The 15,501-nt window shown below is 34.9% G+C and overlaps 1 protein-coding gene across 11 annotated transcripts in view; it reads left to right on the top strand.

Moving 5' to 3' along the window:
• LOC121416767 overlaps nucleotides 1-15,501 on the top strand; it is a 91,739-nt gene that overhangs the window by 48,311 nt on the left and 27,927 nt on the right. For 10 of the 11 annotated variants that reach the window (XM_041610229.1, XM_041610232.1, XM_041610234.1 and 7 more), the window contains one exon: nucleotides 713-880. The exons of the other annotated variant lie outside the window; for it this stretch is intronic. In XM_041610229.1, coding sequence (XP_041466163.1) covers nucleotides 713-880 — 168 coding nt within the window. The remainder of the gene's footprint in view (nucleotides 1-712; nucleotides 881-15,501) is intronic. 11 annotated transcript variants of the gene reach the window in all.

The raw sequence follows: 15,501 nt of genomic DNA, 5'->3' as shown, positions 1-15,501 counted from the left end.
ATGTTGAAACATGGAAACCTTTTTAACTTTATCCATATGTGATTCTTCCTAGTCATCTCTAATATGATAATACACATGTAAGATATAAAGAGAAATATCAGCTTCAAAAAGGTGGGAGAGAAAGTAGATCATTGAATATCAGAGGTGCATGTGATATGTGTATGAGAGTGATATTGACCATGATACATACAATGTATACAGTACAGTGAGAGCTACATTGAGTGTATACATGGAACATAATAATAGGATGAAATGAACAATGACCAGGTGGTTTAGATTGAGATGGTATGCAGGGTAAAAGGTTACTAAAAATAGAATACAAATATGAAGTAACAAACATATCACAGAGTATCTGAGATTATTGTCTTCATATGTAGGATCTTTTAAATCAATCTTTTTCATGATATCGCAGAAATTGTTGAAAGTGATGCTGTAATGTAGAATAAGTGTACAGAGTTTACCTGTAATAATCAGTTCTTTCAAAATTCATCTATATTAAAATGTGTTGTCCTTTAACAACATACACCTCAACAGAAAAGCTGTGAAGCTTAAACAGGTATGGATGCTAAAATATTATGTTCTGAAATACATCTATTGCAATTATTAGCCTTATCAACACATTTTGAACCAGTTTAACTTGAAGCATTACAGCATGATCATACCATCTGATATGTACATGTATGTTTAATGATCAATGTTTGTACACATGTAGGTCCATACTCTTGAGATTTGGAATGATGAGCCTCTATCATCAGCCTCTTCACATCACATAGCAGAAGCGTTATGCTCCCTACCTAACCTGACTAACCTGACACTGAGAGGAGTTTGTGACCAGGAGGAGTTCTATTCTCATCTGAATGAGAAGGCTTCAACCTTGAAGGTATGTCTGCCTCTACTTTATTCTCACACCATGTTTGGAGAACTTGGAATAGTGAAAAAGTGTTTATCTAATTTTATTGTGTTGAATACATTAAAGAACATATTTCATGCTACTTAGAAATATTGTTTGAGAATGTTTATAAATAAAGGAGACTAGATGAGATTTCTTTTTCAAATTTGGTTCTAATGCACAATTATGCTGTAATTGAAAAATTTGTCATATCTTCAAGTGTTTGGTTATGATTGATGTAGATCGAAACATGGAATCCTTTTTAACTTTATCCATATGTGATTCTTCCTAGTCATCTCTAATATGATAATCACATGTAAGATATAAAGAGAAATATCAGTTTCAAAAAGGTGAGAGAGAAATTAGATCATTGAATATCAGAGGTGTATGTGGTATGTGTATGAGAGTGATATTGACCATGATACATACAATGTATACAGTACAGTGAGAGCTACATTGAGTGTATACATGAAACATAATAATAGGATGAAATGAACAATGACCAGGTGGTTTAGATTGAGATGGTATGCAGGGTAAAAGCTGGAATGGAAAATGGATATGAATATGGACATACTGTTTCCTTGCTGACTCACATATTGTAGAAGATAAATACCTGCCTTAAAACTTGACATCAGTTTCAAATTAATATTTTTCAATCAACATTACCGGAACATGTATCTGTTGGCAAGACAAATGTGTTTTTGTCCTGCTCAATGTAATGTATGTTTAGAGAGTTGGTTTCTGATGATCTGTAGAATATACATCTCAATGGCTGTATAATACTCATATTTTGTACATAATTATATTAAAAATGAATAGTTGTAATGTTGTTTTAACTTTAAATTGTATGTGTGTAATGAAAGAAATGTGTGTTTGTGTGTTGAATGCATGAGACTTGTCAACAATCTCATCCAGTGACCTAGCATAAGCACTGTGTATTAAGCCCAATATTACTGACGTTATTAACATTGAGTTATTATACTATGTTATGCATTGGTTATTGGTGTTTGCGTGTTCTGCTTGTTTGTTTTGTTTATTTTGCTTTATAGGATATAATAATTTATGAAAGGTCATTCAATAAATTCTGTTTGAAATAGGATAGTGGGTATTGACAGGCTGCAAATTGGATTGAAGTGTTAGTACGGGATAGTTTACTACCCTGGGGTGGTATTTTGAGATCCATTTTATCTCCGTTAAAATCAGTGAGATGAAATACCCTTGAAATCTCTCCGAATTGGTATTCTGAGAACAGTTTTATCTCTGTAAGACACACCTACCTTCTAATCAATATCAAATTAGAAACATGCTTTTATAGCTCTCTCGTGTCACTCAACCAATTGAAATCCATTCCGCCAGGTGTGGCAAAGGGGACAGATTGCGTTAATTTATTGACTTCAAATACGCTTGCACTATACGCTTGCGCTTCTTTACAGAGATTTCTTTTTAACAAAAAGGACAATACTCTCATCTTTATTCAAAGTCTCTATATTCTATGAAATACTTTCTGATTTCTGACGTTATGTGTTATTCTCATTAAATATATAATTTTTCTTCATTTTCGTGTCAACATTTGGGGTTAATTCACCTAGAAATATTGGTGATATCAACGTCGCTGAGATAAAATAGCCCCTACCCTCTTTTAAGTTTATTTTTTTCTTCTAAGTTACTTTGGCACAAGCACATCATCTGCGTTGCAATACCCAGATACGCGATGGTTATGTCTACGCAGGCACTGTTCTGTTGCATATCATCTATAGTTACTCAAGATAAAATTGTAAATTTTATTTTGGAGATAAGATGTCATCTCAGTATACCAATTTCATTTTAAGAGATCAAATAAAATATTTTAAAGATAAAATAACCTCAGAATACCGCTCCTGGTATTTAAATATCAATTTCAAATAGTTTGTTAATTCTGTTTGGTTACTACTAGAAGAAAAATTTGTAGGTCTAGCAAAGAAATGGAAATTTACCCAGTATCAAATGCTGTAATGAACAGTCTGCAAAACTATGTGTAGTGTTTGTCTCTGATGGTTATATTAAGGTTAACCATGATTAGATATTGTATTCTAGATTAATTTAGTGCCCTAAATTAATCACAGTCCTACATGTACTTCCTGGATGTTATACACCATCGACTTCAATTAATAATGATGAATAGAAATTAGAATGAAATCCAATATTTTTTAGAGAAAGGAACTATTTGTAGAATTTTCAAAATTGTGAACTTTGTAAAAGAAAAATATTCATGATTTTCTACAAAGACAATTACTATACATGCACATGATCTGTATTAATACATGGAGCTATTCATGTTGAACTAATGGTGCAATCCATTATGCTGTACCAACCAGTAAACTCCAGAAAGTAATTTACATTCCATTTGTCTAGATGTTTACAATTATTTTGTATTTGACCTTGTAGTCAACCAAAGTCAGAAATAGTCAAATGAAGGGGAGCATGTACATGAATGTAATTAACATGATAACAAATGTGAATGGCTTGTACACATTTTAGGGAATCTCCCTGACACTTACATAGTGAATATAAACAATTGGGATGAAAAATAAAACTTAAGAAAGTGAGACTCTATCCTGTTGATAATGGCATGTGAACTCAGAATTTCATACGTGTACATCCCTGTCAAATGTTAGGAATTACTGTGTACATTTACTAAACAGCTAGACAGGTGTCATCTTGTTTATTTTCATATTAAAGATAAATTTGACATTCTATCAAATAAACCATCTAACCTTTAGAGAACAATATGAGCTCTTTTTACATTTTTTTTTATTTTTTGTTTTATTTACCCAGGGTAGTCTCTTCAGTATACAACTGCTTTGCAAGAGAGCCCTGTTAAATGTAAACAAACATATTACAATATTACACAATGTAAAAGAGTAAAACATTACATACAACATACAGCAACTATAAAAACCAGAGAACAACAACAAATCACACCAGCATGATAAAATAGAAACACTTAAAAATGGAGTAATGCAGTAAAATCAGTTAACGCCAGTTAACGTCATAATGGCGATCTTATTATCGGTTTATTATTAACAAAGTAAAAAAAATGCTAAACGGGTAAACACATATAAAAATATAGATTACAATAAAACATTTAAAGAAAGAAAAACAACAACAGCAACAATTCCTCCCCATCCCCAACCCCACTAAAAGCCCACTATGACTATCACATATGATTATATCGGAATTCAGTTAAAATGTATTCAGTTTACTTTAAAATTAACTAAAATTCTAAACTTAGTTGTTTACAATGCTTCTTAAATATGACAAAAGGTGATGTGAAGAGGCTGATGATAGAGGCTTATTGAAAATCCCATAATCCCCAATCTCAAGAGTATGGACCTACATGTGTACAAACATTGATCATTAAACATACATGTATATGGCTGCGTTTATGCGACCTCAACCCAGAATCATGATTGGAATCAGGATTTGAATCATGATTCAAAACAGCAACATGAATCACGATCCAACAGAATCAGCGTTTATACGACCATCTTTCTAACGCTGTTTCTCCCTGAATTCGGGCCGATCCAGTGCGCATCACAGTGCGCAGTTTGACCCAGGAAGTATAGGTCAACATTTTCGCGCGTGTTTCTACCAACAGCTGACGAAGCATGGACAACAATTAAATCGATAACTGTAAACTTTTGCAAGTTCTGCGATGATTTCTTGCTAATACATTGCAAGCGAACTGGCCTCCTGCCTGTGTGTGGCAGGCTACTAGCTAGGCATGGAGGATCGAAGCAAATTCTCAATGGTGCAAACACCTCACATGATAAACAGTTTTTCCACCAAAATAATCACAAAATCGGCGGGAAATTCTTATAATTATACTATGGATTCTCAGTTTAATGATTTGGAGATGTAATCGGAGGAAAATGTTATTGACTTTTCTAGTTGTTTCAGCTTTCGTTTTGAGTCTTGGTGTGCACGATGCCGCGATGTTTCATCTAATTTTTAAGTTTGACAATATGTTTCACTTTGAAATTTTATTCATTTCTAAAACATTTTATGTTTAAAATTTTAAAAATACATTTAAACAAACACCAAATAAAGTTATGGTTTTTATTAGATGATTGGATTTTTTTTTACTTGAAGTTTGAACTTTTCCCTTTTCTTTATTTTATATATACCCTATCCTTTCTGCTTGCCCTTTTTTGTTCCATCTATCTTTCTTTCCTCGACATTTTCTTTTCTCTCTCTCTCTCTCGATCTCTCTGTTCATTTTTCTTTCTTTCCTTCTTTGTCCAATATACTTTTTTATTTCCTTCATTCTTTCTTTCCTTATAATTACCTTGGCTTCCTTCTCTCTTCGTCTCCTGCTTCTTTTCGTTCTTTCTCTCCTTCCATTATTTTCTATTTTTTCGTTCTCTTCCCCTTCATTCTTCCCTTCCATTCTTTATTCCTTTCTTCATTTTTCCCTTCTTATTCTTTTCCCTTATTTTTATTTTCTTTCTTTTGTTTCTTTCTTTCATTCAAAGAATGAAGGAAACATGTTTATTTCCTTCATTCCTTCTTTCCTCCTTCTTTTTCTCACCTTTCCCCCTTTGTCTCCTTTATTTTGCGAGACATTTATTAATCTTCCCTTCCTTCCTTTCTTTCTTTCTATATTCATTTCAAAGAATGACGGAAACCTTTTTTTATCTCTTATTATTTCTTTCATCCTTTTATTCTAACTTTCTGTTATTTTTTTCTGTTTTCCTTTATTTTCTTTCCTTCCCAATCATCTCTTTTCTTTCTCTCCTTCATTCTTTCGTTCACCTTCCCTTCTAATTCTTTATATTTTTTTCAAAAGTCTTATAATTATACTATGGATTCTCAGAAGCCCACACTTTGTGTGGGCTTCTTTGTTGATCTTCGTTTGTCAAATCTGGTCACCCTGAGTGAAATATACAAATGACGCTACAGTACAACCCCGGGGTGCAATACACAGAATGATAATTCCTAAATGCACATGACAATTGGCATATACCGGTACTAGTACACTGGCAATCTGCTACACGAAAATTAACCTGCACGAAACACAGCGCGCGCCTTTGAGTCGAACCCGGAAGAAGCACGACACAATGACGTCATAGAATCATGATTCAAATCATGATATCGTTTATACGACCCTTTTCGTTCGTGATTCTACAGAAACGTCTTTCCAAACGCCCCTTTTTTCGTGTTTCATGTTTGTGATTCTAATCATGATTATATTCAATTTCGACTAAACGCAATCGTGATTCTGCAGAATCGTGATTTGAATCATGATTCTAATCATGATTCTAGGGTAAAAAAGTGTCGAATAAACGCACCCTATATCAGATGGTATGATCATCAGGCGAATTCCATGTAGAAGCATTGGTATGTTAAATTTATTGAGAAACAGAAAGTTCAATTTTAATGTAATTGCTAGATGTTGGAAACAATTTCAAAATGATTATAACTTGCAAAAACTGAACATTTAATTCCATCAGAACAATGGAGTATTAAAGCAAGAAAATGATTGATACCGACAGTAAGGATGACACAACGATCACAATAATTACATTTGGGCCTACCATTTATTGAGGAAACATTGTCTTTACAACACGGCGCCGAAAAAGGGCGAGCAATAATCTTTTGGCAATGAACTAGCAAGCGAGCGTCATAAGGTGGCGCTATAACACATCATATAATGGCGTGACGCTTTCTTTCCTTCCCTTTATCTCTGTTTACGATACGTCCAAAACAAAACACTCAATTAAAAGTAAAAGAAATACAAAGCAACAGAACCATGCTTCATCATCGATTAACAAAGTCCCTGAAATGTGTTATGTTATGTACATTCAATGAAACAAGCAGGGGAACCTAAATCATATTATGAATCATAATAAAAAAATCACTCAAATTTCTAACATGTTTGTACATCCAATAATCCATGCCAAAAGCTAGTTATAAAAAGAAATAACACACGTACAGCGCTATTTATACATCTGCATACTGTTCTAGCTATTTATACTTGTACTCTGTTTTAGTTATGTATAGCTATCAAGGAATAACACACGTACAGCGCTATTTATATATCTACAAACCGTTCTAGCTATTTATACTTGTACTCTGTTTTAGTTATGTATAGCTATCAAGGAATAACACATGTACAGCGCTATTTATATATCTACAAACCGTTCTAGCTATTTATACTTGTACTCTGTTTTAGTTATGTATAGCTATCAAGGAATAACACATGTACAGCGCTATTTATATATCTACAAACCGTTCTAGCTATTTATACTTGTACTCTGTTTTAGTTATGTATAGCTATCAAGGAATAACACACGTACAGCGCTATTTATATATCTACAAACCGTTCTAGCTATTTATACTTGTACTCTGTTTTAGTTATGTATAGCTATCAAGGAATAACACATGTACAGCGCTATTTATACATCTGCATACTGTTCTAGCTATTTATACTTGTACTCTGTTTTAGTTATGTATAGCTATCAAGGAATAACACACGTACAGCGCTATTTATATATCTACAGACCGTTCTAGCTATTTATACTTGTACTCTGTTCTATAGCCATGTATACTTCTACACACTGATCTAGCTATTACAACACTACAACATTTTTCTCTTAGATGAAAAGAATACATAGCAAATACTTAAAACAATTAAAAGTAAACAACATTTTCCTAAAAATAAGGGTGGTCACGTGTACATAAAAACACAAACTAAAAAGTGAGAAGTGACGCATACAATTTCTAACCCAATCATTGCTTTAAAAAAAACATTAAAATGTCATACTGAAAACCTAGATTTCCGAACATAAGGTACACAAAAAGAAAAAGCTATAAAAAAAATCGTAATAAGCACAGTACGACGAATATTCCCTGGCTGTATGTAGTGACATAGCTAAAATACAAAATGAGGTCAATGAAATAACCAAAGTGAAAAACTACCTAACATAATAAGATGTATGAAACCCTGGACAAGGAAGCTAAATGTAATGACTTCAAACGTTAATATATGCAAGTTCTGGTAAATCTCCAACATAATAGTTCAATTTATTCTAAGCAAAGGTAAAAGTGACAAGTAAATAATAATAAAAATCTTGTCAATCTATAAGCAATAAAATGTAAGCTGAAACACAAGCATCTATAACACATCACTCAAAGCAATGCTAACAACATCTGAATATTAAAGCAATCAAACAGCAAGTATATCATCCAATCATCTTGAGAAAAATATACTTATACCACACTATAAAGACAGGATCGAGTAAGGATGCCCTTTGCATAGTAATAACTTACAAAATAACTGTCCTAATCACAACAACCAACATATGTGTGCCATCTTTTTTTATTGGGAAACAAACTCACTCATGCAAACTGCAAGTAGCTAAACATTCACATCCAAATTGAATAAGAGATTGTGCACGAAAGAAAATTAACAGAGACTAAAAATTAACATTACTCTGTCCCAAACTGGAAGTAACTCATCAGAAAAAAACAAATCGCAAAGCGCAATCTTACACATCTCAAATATGCACTGACAAAAGGACAAGCATCAATACAATTTCAAATCATATAAAAAAGGGCGTAAGTATGGGAAATCTGTAAAAATCATACTATCATCAATCAACAACAAAGCAAAAGAATAACATTAAAGGGATAAAACAAAAATTAAAAAAAAACATATCGACAAAAATTACCAAAAACCTGAAAGCAATCCCTATGGTATACAGAGTCTATCTTGATATCATCAGAGAAAATAATCGCCGTCATCGAGGTTGGCGGATAAAGTTCTAAATAATACTAAATGCACCGTGGCGGACGACCAGGACGAGGCCACATTCTTGTGAAGCAGGTCTGGCATAACCCAGACACGCGTGTGTGCGCAGCGATAGCATAGACGCATGATGAAATGGCATCTGGGGGGCGACCGGGTGGTGGTGTCGCTCGGCTGTTGCCATGGCGATGGGTATGCCTCACATGAACTGTAGAAGAGAGAACACCCGAAACAATCTGGGCACCTATAGGGCAGCTAAGAGGTATGTCCATTCCCTCAGATTTGGGGCGACAGTACTGCTCATCATCAGCAGTCGGTACATGAAACAAAGTCCTTCCCAGCTGGTCCACAACTGTAGTGGGCATGGGGTCAGCAAGAGTCTGTTTGGAGGGACCCAGATGGCTGATATGGGCACAGTCGACTGAGACAGAATCCGCATTCTGGGCCTGGTGAACCGAAGACCAGGAGTCAAGAACAGTGGGGCATGGCACCAAGTGATTGGACGATCCAGGTTGGTCATCAGATTCAGAGTAGAGGCAACATTCATCACTGGAGAAGCTGGTACCCGGGTGAGCCGTGCCTTGTGTAGTTAGCATGTCAGTGTCGGTAGGGTTTGATTGAGCTATGACCTGGCCATCAACTTTGGCGTTGGTAGGGTTCGGTTGAGCTACGACTGGGCCATCAACTTCGGTGTTGGTAGGATTCGGTTGAGCTACGACCGGGCCATCAACTTAAAGGTGAACGTAAAATATAACTGACGAGGATGAGACAGTAGACTGGGTATCCACTTGGGACAATACGCCGTTGAGACAGCTTAACTGCTGTTCGGGTATAGATTGTACAGCAGTTGGCTCTGGAGAGGGAGACACCATGACATCATCTGAGGGTAGAGGGTCGGAATTCTTCTGTCCGGATCCTTCAAGAAGAAAATGGACTCCCACCCTTATAAAAAAAATTGAATGGTATACCATTGACTACCATTCATCATCCACCATTGATATACCATTGGAATACCATTCGCACAGCACCCACCATACACCAATGGTATACCATTCAAGCCTCAATGGTATACCATTCAAACTAATTTAAATAATTGGGACGTTACTATTACCATATTCATGAGCACCATTTACCATTCATATACCATTGATCAAACACCATTCACCATTGATCTACCATATGGCCACTATAGACAGGTTTACCATTGACCACCATTCACCATTCAGCCACCATTCACTGGCCTACCATTTACCATTCAGCCACCATTCACTGGACACCATTGGCCTACCAATTGCCTTACACCATTCACCATACACCATTCGCCTACCATTGACCATACACCATACACCATTCATGTACCATTCACCATCCGCGTACCATTCATCGTACACCATTCGCGTATCATTCACCGTACACCATTCGCGTACCATTCAACGTACACCATTCGTGAACCATTCATCGCTCACCATTCAACTACCATTCGCCGTACACCGTTCACCATTGATTGACCATTCACTTTACACCATTCTACCATACACCGTACACCATTGACCTACCATTTACAGTACACCATTGGCCTACCATACACCATTGAACTATACACCATTGGCTTACCATACACTGTACACCATTGACCTACCATTTACCATACAATACTGTCATACCATACACTCTATACTATTAGTCAACCATTCAAATAACACCATTGGTCATACACTATAGACCACAAGTGTACATTCAATGGTAGACCAATGGTAGACAGTAGAACAAAGATGTGCAATGTATAGTAAGCCATAAAGTACAGTGAATGGTAGACCAATGGTGAACAGCATATCTCTGGGGTTAATGGTAGGCTTAATAATGGAATAAGTATACACAAGAAAAAAATGAAAGCAGTTATTTCAAGAACGTCATTAAAATGTTTTTACTATAAGAAGTTTAAGTACAGCATAAATGACACAGAGTATTCACAAGTATAGACTTTATAATTAAAGCACATAAGTTATTAATATATATGACTTAGCTACTCGTTGATATCTCTGTCAATCTTGTTATGAAAAAATAAACATGTATCAAGACAGATCGAGTTTGATTGAAAAACACAACAAATGAAGACTAACATTTCCAAGAATAAACCTGTTCTCTCTTATTGCTTTTTACATGGAGTACTTGGCAAAACCACTGTCCTGCATACAAACCTGATACTTGATGTTAAATCTGTTGTGTGTAATTGCTTTCAACAAGATTGATAAACATTTTTTACTAATAAGTTCAAGTACAAAAGAGTATTGACAGGTATGGCATAAAAGCACCATATTATGAATACATGTGACTATGCGACACTACAAGAGATCAATGATTGCACTTCACATAGATATTATGTTAATCTTCCTATAAACAAATTTACATGTAAGACAGAATTTGGACAACAAACTAATGAACACCAAATTTCGAAGATTAAACTCAAAATGTGCGATAGCCTTCACATGGCCAAATGAATAAAGGGTACCACACCTAGAAGAAATGAAATATCCCCCAAAGGGGGCAAAATAGTACCCCCAAATTGTTCTCTTTTTTTCTTTTCACCTAAAAAGATATATCAATGGCGTGTTTCTACAAAGAATTGTTAAAAAGTATTACCCGCCTAAGTATCCAGAATCCTGGATAAGTTTCCTGTAGAAACGGACGCGATGCGGTTAATTGATAAATTGCATCGCACAAAATACGGTTTCTCGTAACCATCTTTGAGAGGTGGTTATTGCCATGTTAATCCGTTTAACTTTTCTGTAAAACATGGGGCAAAATAGCATGCATGTCTGGCTTAAGTGCTTGAACCCAGAAGTGCGATCTCACAGTATACATATATTCTGGCCTGTTTAATCTCGCTAGCTGATCGCGAAACACGTATACCTGCTACAATGAGTGAGATCTACCATGAATTTTGAAAATTTTCCTAACGAGACATACCGAAATGCAATGTTGATGTTATAGGTTGAATTTTCCGATTTCTGCCGTATTTGCGAAGCGAAATGCAAGTTAATCAGATTATTCGGTCTGTAGAAACAGGTTGGTTTAAGGGCGATAAGAATATTCGAGTCCGGAAAAGATAAACTGTTTTCAATGATTTACTGTAGAAACACGCCAAAAGTTTATCATAAATACAATAAAGACACATTAAGAAATAAATAATATATCACACATAGAAAGAAAATATAATAAAAATAGGGAAAGAAAATTATTCAATTTGGAACACTAAAAAACAGAAAAAATAGAGACCTCTTTTTGCAAAATATATAGAAAATAATATATACAAGATACCCACTTATTTCTTTTCTGTCTATTTTTGCTGTGCTGAATCAGATGAATAACTCAACTATGTGTGAGAAATAATATGATTATTGTCTTACACAGAATCAGTAGTCAATTGTAATTTTTTACAACCTAGCTTGGACAAAATTTGAATTCATATAATACAAAAAATATATAAATTGTGATTTTGTATATACTTGAAGAGAACAGTTTTACCAAAAAATAACTTTAATTCGTCATAACTTCGTTAATCCTCAACAAATTTTGATGAAATTTTCAGTGCTTTTTGTTTGTCTGATGTACACTTTGAATTATATCACATAACTTTCAGTCTCGAGTACCTCTAGCCCTTCAATCAAATGGGTTGGACGACCGGTTACATTTTACACATAAAATAGTTATAAGGAGAATGAAGGGGACCATAGAAAGAAAGCATAGAAAAGAGATTTTGGTAGGGAGAGAATGAATCAGAAAAGCATCATGCTGAAAATTTCGTTAGCATCTAATAATAACAAAGTTATTGAATTTGAAATTTTAACAATATTTTGGTAAAAAATTAACCTAATATACACATCGTCAGGAATATTTGCTAGGCTTATTGTATGAAATCATAATTATTTCATATTTTCATACATGTGTGTATGATATGTCCCAAGTATCATATCATTATTTCCAACAATGCATATCTTCACATTAAAGGTCAAGTCCACCACAGAAAAGGTTGTTTTGAATCAACAGAGAAAAATCAGGCAAGCATCATGCAAAATATTTCATCAAAATCGGATGCAAAATAAGAAAGTTATGACATTTTGAAATTTCGCTTATATTTCACAAAATAGTTATATGCACAATTTACCCACATGCATATGAGAGAATCGATGATGTCCCTCACTTTTTGTTTTGTTTTTCATTGTTTGAATTCTACAATATTTCAATTTTTACAGATTTGACAATAAGGACCAACTGGGCTGAACCAAATAATGTTAAGCAATTGTAACTCCACATGTTCAGTGAGAAATAAAACTTTATTTCATAGGTCAATGGGGAGAAAATTATATTTCAACTTTAAAAAAACACAAGAAAAGTGAATGAGTGATGTCATCAGTTCCCACATTTGCATACCGACCAGGATGTGCATATAACTATTATAAAGTGAAATTGAGTGAAACTTAAAAATGTCATACCTTTCTTATTTTTCATCTGATTTTTATGTCTGATTTTTCTCATTTTAATCAAATCAAATTTTTGTTAGGGTGGACATGTCTTTGAAATAAATTTTCACTCCATTTTTTATAGTTCTCGGAGGACAAAGTGTAAATAAGCATGACTTCTTGTAATAAAATACAAAAGAACAAGTGGGGATATGACATCATCTTGGGTACGTCGTGGTCGTGTGGTTCTGACTCTCACCTTACAAACAGAGGGTCATGAATTTGAGTCCTAGCCATGGTGTGTTTTCCTTCAGCCCGAAATTTATCCACACTGTGCTGCACTAGACCCAGGTGAAGTGAATGGGTACCCGGCAGGATTAATTCCTTGAAGCTGTAATAAGAAATATTGGATGAAAACAATGCAAAGGACAGTATATTAGCTAAGGGTTCAAAACATCAATGCTTGTCGTGTGTGTGAGCTTTCTTTAGAAGTTCATAATTTTTTTTAAATATCGAGAAATTTGCAGTATACACTACCATTCAATTGAATGGTACCAATTAACAAATATCAACAAAACATTTTGTAAAATATGATAAATAAATTTATGTTTAACCATAGATGGGAAGAAAATAACCTATTATCTAATGGGAGGCCCAATGATGACAAATACCACAACAAATGAATACCTGAGGACAAAGTGTCCACCCCTCCCCCTCAGCCAACATACTGATTTTTTTTTCAGCTATGCCACTGCAGGAATACAATCTGTTTTATATCATGAAGCTTTGCCATTTTTCCTACTGAAGAAAATTCTTACACACATACCTTTCATAAACTCCATTTTTTTCTTGTACACGGCACGTTTTCTGTGTTCAACACCCGTCGTGTCATTCCCATATAAGGCTGGACCATCTACCTTATCATCCAGTGTATCCGTCGTCCAAACTTTGAAAATGAAATAAAATCAATTTAAGTGTTGTAAAATCTGCATGTATGTGCAGATACAAACAAAAATAGAATACTAATATAGTAAAAAAAAGAGAATGATCTTAGAACTTTAATTTTAGAGATATTTTTCATGGATCTCTGAGTACCAGCCCAGAATTCAGGAAAACAATAAGGAAATGTGATATTGTCCAGCTTAGTTCAAACAAGGCTGTATTATAACTGTGCATGCTTTATACTAGTAATAGCTTTGTCATCTGAAATCAAATTTCCAGAGCAGCAATTTTCAAAAGGAGGGTAATCGATGACATAAATTCCATTTCCCTGGTATTGACAATAGCAGAAGCGGATCCAAGTGGGCACATTTGACCTGGGGTCCGTTGTATATTTAGAGTTGCAATAAATCGCAAATCTAAATATACGCAACTTGATTTTCAACCAATCAACAGCGCGCATTTGGGACTTGCGATTGATTTTTTGACCTGCGTTTAAACGCAACTCTTTCTGCAATGGACCCCTGTGCCCCACCTTGAGAGCAAGATAAAAATGTGGCTTTCTTACACAAGTGTCCCCCCCCCTCGAAAGTTACAGCAAATATTTATATTGAAAATATTGTCTCATACAAGAGTGAGGATCTCTTTTTTGGTTTGCTTGTTATTTAAAATTTCCTTGGGAAAATCTGCCCCACTACCCCCTTTGAGAAATCATGGATCCGTTCATGGACAATCATATGCCAGTGGATGAATTCCAGACATTGTTTTAGGCAAGTTTTGATCAGTAAATAAAAACAGATAAACTGTGATCACAGGACAAACTTAAAAAAAGGATAAAATTTACTTTAAAAATTGATATGCCTAGCCCCATGAAAAGATCTAATAATACCCTCCCGCATTAATGCTTCACAAGTTTCACACCAGCCAACTTCGAGCAAAACTCCCCACCAGAAATTGTCTTATTTGTCTCCACACATTTTGAGGTCAATACACAATATGCCCACCACTTTTCAAAATATTGCGGATCGCTTGGATTTGCCGTCATGTTGATATGGACCGAAGTTATGCGACCAAAAGATTCGCATGCGGCATGCTGGCTGTTTGTTCGTCACATGTAAGCATGATTTGTTTGCTAACTTCAGTCCCAATAAACATTACAGCGAATCCAAGCAATCCGCGAAGTGATTTCTACGGATTAGATCAACGCGTCGAGATCGAAGACTAAATACAGCCGTTCCCAATATTTTGAAAAGCGGTGGTATTAACATCGAAATGTGACTGAGAGACCTGTCATGACATTTGGGAACAAATTTTGGTGATGAGGTATGCTGGTAATCGGCCGGTGCAACACTGCATTAGCGCCACTTTTCTCTGCATAATTATTGCAGCCTCTGTAGAAAAATTGAATAGGAATCATTTGTCAC

This window comes from Lytechinus variegatus, chromosome 6 (assembly GCF_018143015.1).
Source record: "Lytechinus variegatus isolate NC3 chromosome 6, Lvar_3.0, whole genome shotgun sequence".
In the NCBI taxonomy this organism is placed as follows: Eukaryota; Metazoa; Echinodermata; class Echinoidea; order Temnopleuroida; family Toxopneustidae; genus Lytechinus; species Lytechinus variegatus.
This window is presented reverse-complemented; position numbering and strand designations above follow the sequence as displayed.